General features: G+C 55.4%; 1 protein-coding gene across 1 annotated transcript in view; it reads left to right on the plus strand.

The window, feature by feature from the left end:
* Window positions 1-15254, plus strand: part of LOC146751213 (5-aminolevulinate synthase, erythroid-specific, mitochondrial-like) — an 81544-nt gene extending 66290 nt beyond the window's left edge. Inside the window, exons 11-12 of the mRNA XM_085535222.1 lie at window positions 9181-9343; window positions 14340-15254. Coding sequence (XP_085391348.1) covers window positions 9181-9343; window positions 14340-14494 — 318 coding nt within the window. The 3' untranslated portion in view covers window positions 14495-15254. The remainder of the gene's footprint in view (window positions 1-9180; window positions 9344-14339) is intronic.
* The last annotated feature ends 1965 nt before the right edge of the window (window positions 15255-17219 follow it).

Genomic DNA, 17219 nt, shown 5'->3' on the forward strand with positions numbered 1-17219 from the left:
ATGGGGCCCTATGGGGTCTATGGGGTTCTATGGGGTTCATTGGGGTTCTATGGGGTTCTATGGGGTCAGGGTCCTATTGAGGGACAGGGGGCTGCCCGCACTGCCCTGCCCCAGCCACATCGTACCCGTAAGGGTGAGCTATGGGGTCTATGGGTCTATGGGGTCTGTGGGGTCTATGGGTCTATGGGGTCTATGGGGTCTGTGGGGTCTATGGGTCTATGGGGTCTATGGGGTCTATGGGGTCTGTGGGGTCTATGGGGTTGATGGGGTTCAATGGGGTCTATGGGGTTCTATGGGGTTCTATGGGGTCTATAGGGTTCTATGGGGTCTATGGGGTTCTGTGGGGTCTATGGGGTTCTATGGGGTCTATGGGGTCTATGGGGTTCTATGGGGTCTATGGGGTCTATGGGGTTCTATGGGGTTCTGTGGGGTTCTTTGGGGTTCTATGGGGTTCTATGGGGTCTATGGGGTTCTATGGGGTCAGGGTCCTATTGAGGGACAGGGGGCTGCCCGCACTGCCCTGCCCCAGCCACATCGTACCCGTAAGGGTGAGCTATGGGGTCTATGGGTCTATGGGGTCTGTGGGGTCTATGGGTCTATGGGGTCTATGGGGTCTGTGGGGTCTATGGGTCTATGGGGTCTATGGGGTCTATGGGGTCTGTGGGGTCTATGGGGTTGATGGGGTTCAATGGGGTCTATGGGGTTCTATGGGGTTCTATGGGGTCTATAGGGTTCTATGGGGTCTATGGGGTTCTGTGGGGTCTATGGGGTTCTATGGGGTCTATGGGGTCTATGGGGTTCTATGGGGTCTATGGGGTCTATGGGGTTCTATGGGGTTCTGTGGGGTTCTTTGGGGTTCTATGGGGTTCTATGGGGTCTATGGGGTTCTATGGGGTCAGGGTCCTATTGAGGGACAGGGGGCTGCCTGCACTGCCCTGCCCCAGCCACATCGTACCCGTAAGGGTGAGCTATGGGGTCTATGGGGTTCTATGGGGTTCAATGGGGTCTATGGGGTCTATGGGGTCTGTGGGGTCTGTGGGGTCTATGGGGTCTGTGGGGTCAATGGGTCAATGGACTAGATGGGGGTCAATGGGATCTATGGGGTTCTATGGGGTCTGTGGGGTCTATGGGGTCTGTGGGGTTCTATGGGGTCTATGGGGTTCAATGGGGTCAGGGTCCTATTGAGGGACAGGGGGCTGCCCGCACTGCCCTGCCCCAGCCACATCGTACCCATAAGGGTGAGATATGGGGTCTATGGGGTCTGTGGGGTCTGTGGGGTCTGTGGGGTTAAATAGGGTCAGTGGGGTCTATGGGGTCTGTGGGGTCTATGGGTTCTATGGGTTTCAATAGGGACAATGGGGCTCATGCACTGCCCTGCCCCAGCCACATCGTACCCGTAAGGGTGAGCTATGGGGTCTATGGGTCTGTGGGGTCTGTGGGGTCTATGGGGTCTATGGGGTCTATGGGGTCTATGGGGTTCTATGGGGTTCTATGGGGTCTGTGGGGTTCAGTGGGGTCTATGGGGTCTATAGGGTTCTATGGGGTTCTATGGGGGTCTATGGGGTTCAATGGGGTCAGGGTCCTATTGAGGGACAGGGGGCTGCCCGCACTGCCCTGTCCCAGCCACATCGTACCCGTAAGGGTGAGCTATGGGGTCTGTGGGGTTCTATGGGGTTCTATGGGGTTCATTGGGGTTCTATGGGGTTCTATGGGGTCTATGGGTTTCAATAGGGACAATGGGGCTCATGCACTGCCCTGCCCCAGCCACATCGTACCCGTTAGGGTGAGCTATGGGGTCTATGGGGTCTGTGGGGTTCTATGGGGTCTATGGGGTCTGTGGGGTCTATGGGGTCTGTGGGGTCTATGGGGTCTATGGGGTCTGTGGGGTCTGTGGGGTTCTATGGGGTTCTATGGGCTTCTATGGGTTTTTGTGGGGTTCTATGGGGTTCTGTGGGGTTCTATGGGGTTCAGTGGGGTCTATGGGGTTCTATGGGGTCTGTGGGGTCTATGGGGTCTGTGGGGTCAATGGGTCAATGGACTAGATGAGGGTCAATGGGTTGATGGGGTTCAGTGGGGTCTATTGGGTTCTATGGGGTCTATGGGGGTCTATGGGGTCTATGGGGTCTGTGGGGTTAATAGGGTCAGTGGGGTCAATGGGTCAACGGACTAGATGGGGGTCAATGGGATCTATGGTGTTCTATGGGGTTCAATGGGGTCTATGGGGTCTATGGGGTTCTATGGGGTTCTATGGGGTCTATGGGGTCTATGGGGTTCTATGGGGTCTATGGGGTCTATGGGGTCTATGGGGTTCTATGGGGTCTATGGGGTCTATGGGGTTCTATGGGGTTCTATGGGGTTCTATGGGGTCTATGGGGTTCTATGGGGTTCTATGGGGTCTGTGGGTTCTATGGGGGTTGTGGGGTCTGTGGGGTTAATAGGGTCAGTGGGGTCAATGGGTCAACGGACTAGATGGGGGTCAATGGGATCTATGGTGTTCTATGGGGTTCAATGGGGTCTATGGGGGTCTATGGTGTTCTATGGGGTTCAATGGGGTCTATGGGGGTCTATGGGGTTCAGTGGGGTCTATGGGGTCTGTGGGATTCTATGGGATTCAATGGGGTTCTATGGGGTTCTATGGGTCTGTGGGGTTCTATGGGGTCTGTGGGGTTCAATGGGGTTCTATGGGGTCTATGGGGTCTGTGGGGTCTATGGGGTCTGTGGGGTTCTATGGGTTTCTATGGGGTCTATGCGGTTCAATGGGGTCTATGGTGTTCTATGGGGTTCTATGGGGTTCAATGGGGTCAGGGTCCTATTGAGGGACAGGGGGCTGCCCGCACTGCCCTGCCCCAGCCACATCGTACCCATAAGGGTGAGCTATGGGGTCTGTGGGGTCTGTGGGGTCTATGGGGTCTGTGGGGTCTGTGGGGTCTATGGGGTCTGTGGGGTCAATGGGTCAATGGACTAGATGAGGGTCAGTGGGTTGATGGGGTTCAGTGGGGTCTATTGGGTTCTATGGGGTCTATGGGGTCTATGGGGTCTGTGGGGTCTATGGGGTCTGTGGGGTCTATGGGTCAACGGACTAGATGGGGGTCAATGGGATCTATGGGGTTCTATGGGGTTCAATGGGGTCTATGGGGTCTGTGGGGTTCTATAGGGTTCTATGGGGTCTATGGGGTTAAATAGGGTCAGTGGGGTCAATGGGTCAATGGACTGGATGGGGGTCTATGGGGTCTATGGGGTCTATGGGGTTCTATGGGGTCTATAGGGTTCTATGGGGTCTATGGGGTTCAATGGGGTCTATGGGGTCTATGGGGTTCTATGGGGTTCTATAGGGTCAGGGTCCTATTGAGGGACAGGGGGCTGCCCGCACTGCCCTGCCCCAGCCACATCGTACCCGTAAGGGTGAGCTATGGGGTCTGTGGGGTCTGTGGGTCTATGGGGTCTGTGGGGTCTATGGGGTCTATGGGGTCTATGGGGTCAATGGGGTCAATGGGTTTCAATAGGGACAATGGGGCTCATGCACTGCCCTGCCCCAGCCACATCGTACCCGTAAGGGTGAGATATGGGGTCTATGGGGTCTATGGGGTCTATGGGTCTATGGGGTCTATGGGGTCTTTGGGGTCTATGGGGTCTATGGGGTCTGTGGGGTTCATTGGGGTTCTATAGGGTTCTATGGGGTCTGTGGGGTCTGTGGGGTCTGTGGGGTCAATGGGTCAACGGACTAGATGGGGGTCTATGGGATCTATGGGGTTCAGTGGGGTCTGTGGGGTTCATTGGTGCTCTATGGGGTTCTATGGGGTTCAATGGGGTCTATGGGTTCAATGGGGTCTATGGGGTCTATGGGGTTCTATGGGGTTCTATGGGGTCTATGGGGTTCTATGGGGTTCAATGGGGTCAGGGTCCTATTGAGGGACAGGGGGCTGCCAGCACTGCCCTGCCCCAGCCACATCGTACCCGTAAGGGTGAGCTATGGGGTCTGTGGGTCTATGGGGTCTGTGGGGTCTGTGGGGTTCTATGGGGTCTGTGGGGTCTGTGGGGTCTATGGGGTCTATGGGGTCTATGGGGTCTGTGGGGTCTATGGGGTCTGTGGGGTTCTATGGGGGTCTATGGGGTTCTATGGGGTCTGTGGGGTCTATGGGGTCTATGGGGTCTATGGGGTTAAATAGGGTCAGTGGGGTCAATGGGTCAATGGACTAGATGGGGGTCAATGGGGTCTATGGGGTCTATGGGGTTCTATGGGGTTCAATGGTGTCTATGGGGTCTATGGGGTCTATGGGGTTCTATGGGGTTCTATGGGTCTATGGGGTTCAATGGGGTCTATGGGGTTCTATGGGGTCTATGGGGTTCTATGGGGTCTATGGGGTCTATGGGGTTCAATGGGGTTCTATGGGGTTCTATGGGGTCTATGGGGTTCTGTGGGGTCTGTGGGGGTCTATGGGGTCTGTGGGGTCAATGGGTCAACAGACTAGATGGGGGTCAATGGGATCTATGGGGTTCTGTGGGGTTCTATGAGGTCTATGGGGTTCTATGGGGTTCTATGGGGTCTATGGGGTTCTATGGGGTTCAATGGGGTCAGGGTCCTATTGAGGGACAGGGGGCTGCCCGCGCTGCCCTGCCCCAGCCACATCGTACCCGTAAGGGTGAGATATGGGGTCTATGGGGTCTATGGGGTCTGTGGGGTCTGTGGGGGCTGTGGGGTCTATGGGGTCTATGGGGTCTGTGGGGTCTATGGGGTCTATGGGGTCTATGGGGTCAGTGGGGTCTATGGGGTCTATGGGGTCTGTGGGGTCTATGGGGTCTATGGGGTCTATGGGGTCTGTGGGGTCTATGGGGTCTATGGGGTCAATGGGTCAATGGACTAGATGGGGGTCAATGGGGTTCTATGGGGTTCAGTGGGGTCTATGGGGTTCTATGGGGTCTATGGGGTTCTATGGGGTTCATTGGGGTTCTATGGGGTCAGGGTCCTATTGAGGGACAGGGGGCTGCCCGCACTGCCCTGCCCCAGCCACATCGTACCCGTAAGGGTGAGCTATGGGGTCTATGGGGTTCTATGGGGTTCAATGGGGTCTATGGGGTCTATGGGGTCTGTGGGGTCTGTGGGGTCAATGGGTCAATGGACTAGATGGGGGTCAATGGGGTTGATGGGGTTCAGTGGGGTCTATTGGGGTCTATGGGGTTCTATGGGGTCTATGGGGTCTATGGGGTCTGTGGGGTCTATGGGTTCTATGGGGTCTATGGGTTCTATGGGGTCTATGGGCTCTATGGGGTCTGTGGGGTTCTGTGGGGTTCTGTGGGGTTCTATGGGGTTCTGTGGGGTTCTATGGGGTTCTATGGGGTTCAATGGGGTCTATGGGGTTCTATGCGGTCTGTGGGGTTCATTGGGGTTCTATGGGGTTCAATGGGGTCTATGGGGTCTATGGGGTCTATAGGGTTCTATGGGGTTCTATGGGGTTCTATGGGGTTCTATGGGGTCAGGGTCCTATTGAGGGACAGGGGGCTGCCCGCACTGCCCTGCCCCAGCCACATCGTACCCGTAAGGGTGAGCTATGGGGTCTATGGGTCTATGGGGTCTGTGGGGTCTATGGGGTCTATGGGGTCTGTGGGGTCTATGGGGTCTATGGGGGTCTATGGGGTCTGTGGGGTTCTATGGGGTGTGTGGGGTCTATGGGGTCTATGGGGTCTGTGGGGTCTATGGGGTCTATGGGGTCTGTGGGGTCTATGGGGTCTATGGGGTTAATAGGGTCAGTGGGGTCAATGGGTCAACGGACTAGATGGGGGTCAATGGGGTTGATGGGGTTCAGTGGGGTCTATGGGGTTCTATGGGGTCTGTGAGGGCTGTGGGGTCTATGGGGTCTGTGGGGTCTATGGGGTTCTATGGGGTCTATGGGTCAACGGGGTCTATGGGTCAATGGGGTTCTATGGGGTCTATGGGGTTCTATGGGGTTCAGTGGGGTCTATGGGGTTCTATAGGGTCTATAGGGTTCAGAGGGGTTAAATAGGGTCAGTGGGGTCAATGGGGTCTATGGGGTTCAGTGGGGTCTATGGGGTTCTATGGGGTTCTATGGGGTCTATGGGGTTCTATGGGGTCTGTGGGGTCTGTGGGGTCTATGGGGTCTATGGGGTCTGTGGGGTTCTATGGGGTCTATGGGGTCTGTGGGGTCAATGGGTCAATGGACTAGATGGGGGTCAATGGGATCTATGGGGTTCTATGGGGTCTGTGGGGTCTATGGGATTCAGTGGGGTTCAGTGGGGTCTATGGGGTCTATGGGGTTCAATGGGGTTCAATGGGGTCTATGGGGTCTATGGGGTTCTATGGGGTTCTATGGGGTTCTATGGGGTCTATGGGGTCTATGGGGTCTGTGGGGTCTGTGGGGTCAATGGGTCAACAGACTAGATCGGGGTCAATGGGATCTATGGGGTTCTATGGGGTTCAATGGGGTCTATGGGGTCTATGGGGTCTATGGGGTTCTATGGGGTCTATGGGGTTCTATGGGGTTCAATGGGGTCAGGGTCCTATTGAGGGACAGGGGGCTGCCAGCGCTGCCCTGCCCCAGCCACATCGTACCCGTAAGGGTGAGCTATGGGGTCTGTGGGTCTATAGGGTCTGTGGGGTCTGTGGGGTCTGTGGGGTCTATGGGTTTCAATAGGGACAATGGGGCTCATGCACTGCCCTGCCCCAGCCACATCGTACCCGTTAGGGTGAGCTATGGGGTCTATGGGGTTCTATGGGGTCTATGGGGTCAATGGGTCAATGGACTAGATGGGGGTCAATGGGATCTATGGGGTCTATGGGGTCTATGGGGTCTGTGGGGTCTATGGGGTCTGTGGGGTTCTATGGGGTCTATGGGGTCTATGGGGATCTATGGGGTTCTATGGGGTCTATGGGGTCTGTGGGGTTCTATGGTGTCTATGGGGTCTATGGGGTCTATGGGGATCTATGGGGTTCTATGGGGTCTATGGGGTCTGTGTGGTTCTATGGGGTCTATGGGGTCTATGGGGTTCTATGGGGTCTGTGGGGTCTGTGGGGGCTGTGGGGTCTATGGGGTCTGTGGGGTCTGTGGGGTCTATGGGGTTTAATGGGGTCTGTGGGGTCTATGGGGTTCTATGGGGTCTATGGGGTCTATGGGGTTCTATGGGGTCTGTGGGGTCTATGGGGTTCTATGGGGTCTGTGGGGTCTGTGGGGTCTGTGGGGTCTGTGGGGTCTATGGGGTCTATGGGGTTCTATGGGGTCTATGGGGTCTATGGGGTTCTATGGGGTTCTATGGGGTTCTATGGGGTCTATGGGGTCTGTGGGGTCTGTGGGTCTATGGGGTCTGTGGGGTCTATGGGGTCTATAGGGTCAATGGGGTCTATGGGTTTCAATAGGGACAATGGGGCTCATGCACTGCCCTGCCCCAGCCACATCGTACCCGTTAGGGTGAGCTATGGGGTCTATGGGGTTCTATGGGGTCTATGGGGTCAATGGGTCAATGGACTAGATGGGGGTCAATGGGATCTATGGGGTCTATGGGGTCTATGGGGTCTGTGGGGTCTATGGGGTCTGTGGGGTTCTATGGGGTCTATGGGGTCTATGGGGATCTATGGGGTTCTATGGGGTCTATGGGGTCTGTGGGGTTCTATGGGGTCTATGGGGTCTATGGGGTCTATGGGGATCTATGGGGTTCTATGGGGTCTATGGGGTCTGTGGGGTTCTATGGGGTCTATGGGGTCTATGGGGTTCTATGGGGTCTGTGGGGTCTGTGGGGGCTGTGGGGTCTATGGGGTCTGTGGGGTCTGTGGGGTCTATGGGGTTTAATGGGGTCTGTGGGGTCTATGGGGTTCTATGGGGTCTATGGGGTCTATGGGGTTCTATGGGGTCTGTGGGGTCTATGGGGTTCTATGGGGTCTGTGGGGTCTGTGGGGTCTGTGGGGTCTGTGGGGTCTGTGGGGTCTATGGGGTTCTATGGGGTCTATGGGGTCTATGGGGTTCTATGGGGTTCTATGGGGTTCTATGGGGTCTATGGGGTCTGTGGGGTCTGTGGGTCTATGGGGTCTGTGGGGTCTATGGGGTCTATGGGGTCTGTGGGGTCTATGGGGTCTATAGGGTCTATGGGGTCTATGGGTTTCAATAGGGACAATGGGGCTCATGCACTGCCCTGCCCCAGCCACATCGTACCCATAAGGGTGAGCTATGGGGTCTATGGGGTCTATGGGGTCTATGGGGTTCTATGGGGTTCAGTGGGGTCTGTGGGGTTCTATGGGGTTCTATGGGGTCTGTGGGGTCTATGGGGTCTGTGGGGTCTGTGGGGTTCAATGGGGCTCACTGGAGTTCAATGGGGTCAGTGGGTTTCTGTGGGGTTCAATGGGGTCTATGGGTCAATGGAGTCTATGGGTCAATGGGATCTATGGGGTCAATGGGGTCTATGGGTCTATGGGGTCTATGGGGTTCTATGGGGTTCTAAGGGGTTCTGTGGGGTCTATGGGGGTCTATGGGGTCTATGGGGTCTGTGGGGTCTATGGGGTCTGTGGGGTCTATGGGTCTATGGGGTCTGTGGGGTCTATGGAGTCTGTGGGGTCTATGGGGTTCTATGGGGTCTATGGGGTTCTATGGGGTCTATGGGGTTCTATGGGGTTCTGTGGGGTTCTATGGGGTCTATGGGGTTCTATGGGGTCTGTGGGGTTCATTGGGGTTAATAGGGTCAGTGGGGTCAATGGGTCAACGGACTAGATGGGGGTCAATGGGGTCTATGGCGTTCTATGGGGTCTGTGGGGTTCATTGGGGTTCTGTGGGGTTCAATGGGGTCTATGGGGTTCTATGGGGTCTATGGGGTCTATGGGGCTCTATGGGGTCTATGGGGTCTGTGGGGTTCTATGGGGTTCTATGGGGTCAGGGTCCTATTGAGGGACAGGGGGCTGCCCGCACTGCCCTGCCCCAGCCACATCGTACCCATAAGGGTGAGCTATGGGGTCTATGGGGTTCTATGGGGTTCTATGGGGTTCTATGGGGTCTATGGGGTTCATTGGGGTTAATAGGGTCAGTGGGGTCAATGGGTCAACGGACTAGATGGGGGTCAATGGGGTTGATGGGGTTCAGTGGGGTCTATTGGGTCTATGGGGTCTATGGGGTCTATGGGGTTCTATGGGGTTCTATGGGGTTCAATGAGGCTCACTGGAGTTTCTATGGGGTTTTGTGTCCCCAGGTGGGGGACGCGGAGCTGAACACCAGGTTGAGCCGCATGTTATTGGAGGATCACGGCCTTTATGTCCAGGCCATCAACCACCCCACAGTCCCAAGGGGGCAGGAGCTGCTGCGGCTGGCCCCCACCCCACACCACAGCCCCCCCATGCTGGAGAACCTGGCTGGTATATAGGGGGGAATGGGGGGGATATATGGGGAGGGGGGTGGTTCTATGGGGGATATATGGGGTTGGGGGGGGATATATGGGGCTATGGGGGGGGTTCTGAGGGGATATATGGGGTATGGAGGGTCCTGGGGGGATATATGGGGCTATGGGGGGATTCTGGGGGGGATATATGGGTCTGGGGGGGCTCTGGAGGGTCCTAGGGGGGTTGTGGGGGGATATATGGGGCTATGGGGGTGTTTTGGGGGGGATATATGGGGTTGGAGGGGGATATATGGGGCTATGGGGGGGATATATGGGGCTATGGGGGGGAAATATGGGGAGGGGGGTGGTTCTATGGGGGATATATGGGGTTGGGGGGGGATATATGGGGCTATGGGGGGATATATGGGGCTATGGGGGGGATATATGGGGCTATGGGGGGATATATGGGGCTATGGGGGGGATATATGGGGCTATGGGGGGGAAATATGGGGAGGGGGGTGGTTCTATGGGGGATATATGGGGTTGGGGGGGGATATATGGGGCTATGGGGGGGATTCTGGGGGGATATATGGGGTTGGGGGGGGATATATGGGGCTATGGGGGGGATATATGGGGCTATGGGGGGGATATATGGGGGGGGGGTGGTTTTATGGGGGATATATGGGGCTATGGGGGGGATATATGGGGCTATGGGGGGATATATGGGGCTATGGGGGGGATATATGGGGCTATGGGGGGATATATGGGGCTATGGGGGGATATATGGGGCTATGGGGGGGAAATATGGGGAGGGGGGTGGTTCTATGGGGGATATATGGGGTTGGGGGGGGATATATGGGGCTATGGGGAGGATATATGGGGCTATGGGGGGGATTCTGGGGGGATATATGGGGTTGGGGGGGGATATATGGGGCTATGGGGGGATATATGGGGTTGTGGGGGGATATATGGGGCTATGGGGGGATATATGGGGTTGTGGGGCGATATATGGGGCTATGGGGGTGGTTCTGGGGGGATATATGGGGCTCTGGGGGGATATATGGGGCTATGGGGGTGTTTTGGGGGGGATATATGGGGTTGTGGGGGGATATATGGGGCTATGGGGGGATATATGGGGCTATGGGGGGGATTCTGGGGGGATATATGGGGCTATGGGGGGATATATGGGGCTATGGGGGGATATATGGGGCTATGGGGGGGATATATGGGGCTATGGGGGGATATATGGGGCTATGGGGGGGATTCTGGGGGGATATATGGGGTTGGGGGGGGATATATGGGGCTATGGGGGGATATATGGGGTTGTGGGGGGATATATGGGGCTATGGGGGGATATATGGGGTTGTGGGGCGATATATGGGGCTATGGGGGTGGTTCTGGGGGGATATATGGGGCTCTGGGGGGATATATGGGGCTATGGGGGTGTTTTGGGGGGGATATATGGGGTTGTGGGGGGATATATGGGGCTATGGGGGGATATATGGGGCTATGGGGGGGATTCTGGGGGGATATATGGGGCTATGGGGGGATATATGGGGCTATGGGGGGATATATGGGGCTATGGGGGGGATATATGGGGCTATGGGGGGATATATGGGGCTATGGGGGGGATTCTGGGGGGATATATGGGGTTGGGGGGGGATATATGGGGCTATGGGGGGATATATGGGGTTGTGGGGGGATATATGGGGCTATGGGGGGATATATGGGGTTGTGGGGCGATATATGGGGCTATGGGGGTGGTTCTGGGGGGATATATGGGGCTCTGGGGGGATATATGGGGCTATGGGGGTGTTTTGGGGGGGATATATGGGGTTGTGGGGGGATATATGGGGCTATGGGGGGATATATGGGGCTATGGGGGGGATTCTGGGGGGATATATGGGGCTATGGGGGGATATATGGGGCTATGGGGGGATATATGGGGCTATGGGGGGGATATATGGGGCTATGGGGGGATATATGGGGCTATGGGGGGGATTCTGGGGGGATATATGGGGTTGGGGGGGGATATATGGGGCTATGGGGGTGTTTTGGGGGGGATTTATGGGGCTATGGGGGTGGTTCTGGGGGGATATATGGGGGGAACTATGGGGGGATATATGGGGTTGGGGGGGGATATATGGGGCTATGGGGGTGGTTCTATGGGGGGATATATGGGGCTATGGGGGGATATATGGGGCTATGGGGGGTTTTTTGGGGGGGATATATGGGGCTATGGGGGTGGTTCTATGGGGGGATATATGGGGCTATGGGGGGATATATGGGGCTATGGGGGGTTTTTTGGGGGGGATATATGGGGCTATGGGGGTGGTTCTATGGGGGGATATATGGGGCTATGGGGGGATATATGGGGCTATGGGGGGATATATGGGGCTATGGGGGGATATATGGGGTTGGGGGGCTCTGGAGGGTCCTGGGGGGGACGGGGGAGGGTCCTGGGGAGATAGATGGGGCTGGGGGGGTGCTCTGGGGTGTCCTGGGAGGGTTCTGGGGGGATATATGGGGTTGGGGGGGGATATATGGGGCTATGGGGGGATATATGGGGTTGGGGGGGGATATATGGGGTTATGGGGGGATATATGGGGCTATGGGGGGATATATGGGGCTATGGGGGGATATATGGGGCTATGGGGGGATATATGGGGTTATGGGGGGGATATATGGGGCTATGGGGGGATATATGGGGTTATGGGGGGATATATGGGGCTATGGGGGGATATATGGGGTTATGGGGGGATATATGGGGCTATGGGAGGATATATGGGGCTATGGGGGGGATATATGGGGCTATGGGGGGGATATATGGGGTTATGGGGGGGATATATGGGGCTATGGGGGGATATATGGGGCTATGGGGGGGATATATGGGGCTATGGGGGGGATATATGGGGCTATGGGGGGATATATGGGGTTGGGGGGGATATATGGGGCTATGGGGGTGGTTCTATGGGGGATATATGGGGTTGGGGGGGGATATATGGGGTTGGAGGGGGATATATGGGGTTGGGGGGGGATATATGGGGTTGGGGGGGATATATGGGGCTATGGGGGGGGCTCTGGGGGGATATATGGGGTTGGGGGGGAATATATGAGGTTGTGGGGCGATATATGGGGCTATGGGGGTGGTTTTGGGGGGATATATGGGGTTGGGGGGGGATATATGGGGCTATGGGGGGGATATATGGGGCTATGGGGGGATATATGGGGCTATGGGGGGGAAATATGGGGAGGGGGGTGGTTCTATGGGGGGATATATGGGGCTATGGGGGGGATATATGGGGCTATGGGGGGATATATGGGGCTATGGGGGTGTTTTGGGGGGGATATATGGGGTTGCGGGGTGATATATGGGGCTATGGGGGGGATATATGGGGCTATGGGGGGATTCTGGGGGGATATATGGGGTTGTGGGGCGATATATGGGGCTATGGGGGTAGTTCTGGGGGAATATATGGGGTTGGGGGGGATATATGGGGCTCTGGGGGGGGCTATGGGGGGATATATGGGGTTGGGGGGGGATATATGGGGCTATGGGGGTGGCTATGGGGGCATATATGGGGTATGAGTGGGTGTCTGGGGGGATATATGGGGTTGGGGGGGATATATGGGGCTATGGGGGTGGTTTGGGGGGATATATGGGGTTGGGGGTGGTTCTGGGGGGTCTTGAGGGGCTTTGGGGGGCTCTGGGGACGATAGATGGGGTTAGTGGTCCCCTATGGGGTTCCTTATAGGGTTCCTTATGGGGTCCCCTATGGGGTTCCTTATGGGGTTCCTTATGGGGTCTCCTATAGGGTTCCCTATAGGGTTCCTTATGGGCTTCCTCATGGGGTCCCCTATGGGGTTCCTTATGGGGTCCCCTATGGGGTTCCTTATGGTGTTCCTTATAGGGTTCCTTATGGGGTTCCTCATGGGGTCCCCTATGGGGTTCCTTATAGGGTTCCTTATGGGGTCCCCTATAGGGTTCCCTATAGGGTTCCTTATAGGGTTCCTTATGTGGTTCCTTATGGGGTCTCCTATGGGGTACCTTATAGGGTTCCCTATAGGGTTCCTTATGGGGTTCCTTATGGGGTCCCCTATGGGGTTCCTTATGGGGTTCCTCATGGGGTTCCTCATGGGGTCCCCTATAGGGTTCCTTATGGGCTTCCTCATGGGGTCCCCTATGGGGTTCCTTATGGGGTTCCCTATGGGGTTCCTTATAGGGCTCCCTATAGGGTTCCCTATAGGGTTCCTTATGGGGTTCCTTATGGGGTCCCCTATAGGGTTCCCTATAGGGTTCCTTATGGGGTTCTTCATGGGGTCCCCTATGGGGTTCCTTATAGGGTTCCTTATGGGGTCCCCTATAGGGTCCCCTATAGGGTTCCCTATAGGGTCCTTATGGGGTTCCTTATGGGGTTCCTTATAGGGTTCCTTATAGGGTCCCTTATAGGGTTCCTTATGGGGTCCCCTATAGGGTTCCTTATGTGGTTCCTCATGGGGTTCCCTATGGGGTTCCTTATGGGGTTCCCTATAGGGTTCCTTATGGGTTTTCTCATGGGGTCCCCTATGGGGTTCCTTATGGGGTTCCCTATGGGGTTCCTCATGGGGTCCCCTATGGGGTTCCTTATAGGGTTCCTTATGGGGTCCCCTATAGGGTTCCCTATAGGGTTCCCTATAGGGTTCCTTATGGGGTTCCTCATGGGGTCCCCTATGGGGTTCCTTATAGGGTTCCTTATGGGGTCCCCTATAGGGTTCCCTATAGGGTTCCTTATGGGGTTCCTTATGGGGTTCCTTATAGGGTTCCTTATGGGGTCCTCTATAGGGTTCCCTATAGGGTTCCTTATGGGGTTCCTTATGGGGTTCCTTATGGGGTCCCCTATGGGGTTCCCTATGTGGTTCCCTATGGGGTTCCCTCTTGGTTTCTTTATGGGATCTCAATGTATCCCTATGGGATTTGTCCACCTCTGAAGCTATATAGGGTCACATAGGGGGGTGTCCATATAGGATCCTGACCCCTCTATCTCCCCCTATAGATCGGCTGTTGCAGTGTTGGGATGCCGTGGGGTTACCCCGTGAAGACCCCATAGGACCCTCGTGCTCATCCTGTCACCGACCCCTTCACCTCTCCCTCCTCAGCCCCATGGAATGGGATCATTTCGGGCTCCGTGGGGCTGCGGTTGCGGGGTGACCCCATAAGTAAAGGGGTGACCCCAAAATCCCCCCCAAAACCCCATAAATAAAGGGGGAAGAGTTGGGGGGAGACCCTATAAGGAATAAAGTGTGATTGGGAATGAAGTGTGGGGTCTTTATGGGGCCTCTATGGGTCTATGGGGTCTCTATGGGTCTATGGGGTCTCTATGGGTCTATGGGGTCTCTATGGGGTTCTATGGGGTCTCTATGGGTCTATGGGGTCTCTATGGGTCTATGGGGTCTCTATGGGTCTATGGGGTCTCTATGGGGTCTTTATGGGGTCTCTATGGGTCTATGGGGTCTCTATGGGTCTCTATGGGGTCTCTATGTGGTTTTATGGGGTCTCTATGGGTCTATGGGGTCTCTATGGGTCTATGGGGTCTCTATGGGGTTTTATGGGGTTTTATGTGTTCTCTATGGGGTCTCTATGGGGCCTCTATGGTTGTCTATGGGGTTTTATGGGGACTCTCTGGGTCTCTATAGGGTTTTATGGGGTCTCTATGGGGTTTTATGGGGTCTCTATGGGGTTTCTATGTGGTTTTATGGGGTCCCTATGGGGTTTCTATGGGGTCCCTATGGGGTCTTCAGCCCCATGGAATGGGATCATTTCGGGCTCCGTGGGGCTGCGGTTGCGGGGTGACCCCATAAGTAAAGGGGTGACCCCAAAATGCCCCCCAAAACCCCATAAATAAAGGGGGAAAGGCATTAAAGAATTGGGGGGGAGACCCTATAAGGAATAAAGCGTGATTGGGAATGAAGTGTGGGGTCTTTATGGGGTCTCTATGGGTCTCTATGGGGTCTCTATGGGGTCTTTATGGGGTCTCTATGGGTCTATGGGTTCTCTATGGGGTCTTTATGGGGTCTCTATGGGTCTATGGGGTCTCTATGGGGTCTTTATGGGGTCTCTATGGGTCTATGGGGTCTCTATGGGGTCTTTATGGGGTCTCTATGGGTCTATGGGGTCTCTATGGGGCCTCTATGGTTGTCTATGGGGTTTTATGGGGACTCTCTGGGTCTCTATAGGGTTTTATGGGGTCTCTATAGGGTTTTATGGGGTCTCTATGGGGCCTCTGTGGGTCTCTATGGGGTTTCTGTGTGTCTGTGGGGTCTTTGAGGGGTCTCTATGGGGTCTTTATGGGGTTTTATGTGGTCTCTATGGGACCTCTATGTTTGTCTATGGTGTTTTATGGGGACTCTGTGGGTCTCTATAGGGTTTTATGGGGTCTCTATGGGGTCTCTATGGGGTTTCTGTGTGTCTATGGGGTCTCTATGGGACCTATAGGGTCTCTATGGGGTCTCTATGGGGTCTTTAGGGGGTTTTATGGGGTCTCTATGGGACCTCTATGGTTGTCTATGGGGTTTTATGGGGACTCTCTGGGTCTCTATAGGTTTTTATGGGGTCTCTATGGGGTTTTATGGGGTCTCTATGGGGTTTTATGGGGTCTCTATGGGGTCCCTATGGGGTCTTCAGCCCCATGGAATGGGATCATTTCGGGCTCCGTGGGGCTGCGGTTGCGGGGTGACCCCATAAGTAAAGGGGTGACCCCAAAATCCCCCCCAAAACCCCATAAATAAAGGGGGAAACCATTAAAGAGTGGGGGGAGACCCTATAAGGAATAAAGCAATTGGGAATGAAGTGTGGGGTCTTTATGGGGTCTCTATGGGTCTCTATGGGGTCTCTATGGGGTCTTTATGGGGTCTCTATGGGTCTATGGGTTCTCTATGGGGTCTTTATGGGGTCTCTATGGGTCTATGGGGTCTCTATGGGGTCTTTATGGGGTCTCTATGGGTCTATGGGGTCTCTATGGGGTCTTTATGGGGTCTCTATGGGTCTATGGGGTCTCTATGGGGCTTCTATGGTTGTCTATGGGGTTTTATGGGGACTCTCTGGGTCTCTATAGGGTTTTATGGGGTCTCTATAGGGTTTTATGGGGTCTCTATGGGGCCTCTGTGGGTCTCTATGGGGTTTCTGTGTGTCTGTGGGGTCTTTGAGGGGTCTCTATGGGGTCTTTATGGGGTTTTATGTGGTCTCTATGGGACCTCTATGTTTGTCTATGGTGTTTTATGGGGACTCTGTGGGTCTCTATAGGGTTTTATGGGGTCTCTATGGGGTCTCTATGGGGTTTCTGTGTGTCTATGGGGTCTCTATGGGACCTATAGGGTCTCTATGGGGTCTCTATGGGGTCTTTAGGGGGTTTTATGGGGTCTCTATGGGACCTCTATGGTTGTCTATGGGGTTTTATGGGGACTCTCTGGGTCTCTATAGGTTTTTATGGGGTCTCTATGGGGTTTTATGGGGTCTCTATGGGGTTTTATGGGGTCTCTATGGGGTCCCTATGGGGTCTTCAGCCCCATGGAATGGGATCATTTCGGGCTCCGTGGGGCTGCGGTTGCGGGGTGACCCCATAAGTAAAGGGGTGACCCCAAAATCCCCCCCAAAACCCCATAAATAAAGGGGGAAACCATTAAAGAGTGGGGGGAGACCCTATAAGGAATAAAGCAATTGGGAATGAAGTGTGGGGTCTTTATGGGGTCTCTATGGGTCTCTATGGGGTCTCTATGGGGTCTTTATGGGGTCTCTATGGGTCTATGGGTTCTCTATGGGGTCTTTATGGGGTCTCTATGGGTCTATGGGGTCTCTATGGGGTCTTTATGGGGTCTCTATGGGTCTATGGGGTCTCTATGGGGTCTTTATGGGGTCTCTATGGGTCTATGGGGTCTCT

This window comes from Coturnix japonica, unplaced genomic scaffold (assembly GCF_054131305.1).
Source record: "Coturnix japonica strain WE unplaced genomic scaffold, WE-NBRP24 Scf112, whole genome shotgun sequence".
NCBI lineage: Eukaryota > Metazoa > Chordata > Aves > Galliformes > Phasianidae > Coturnix > Coturnix japonica.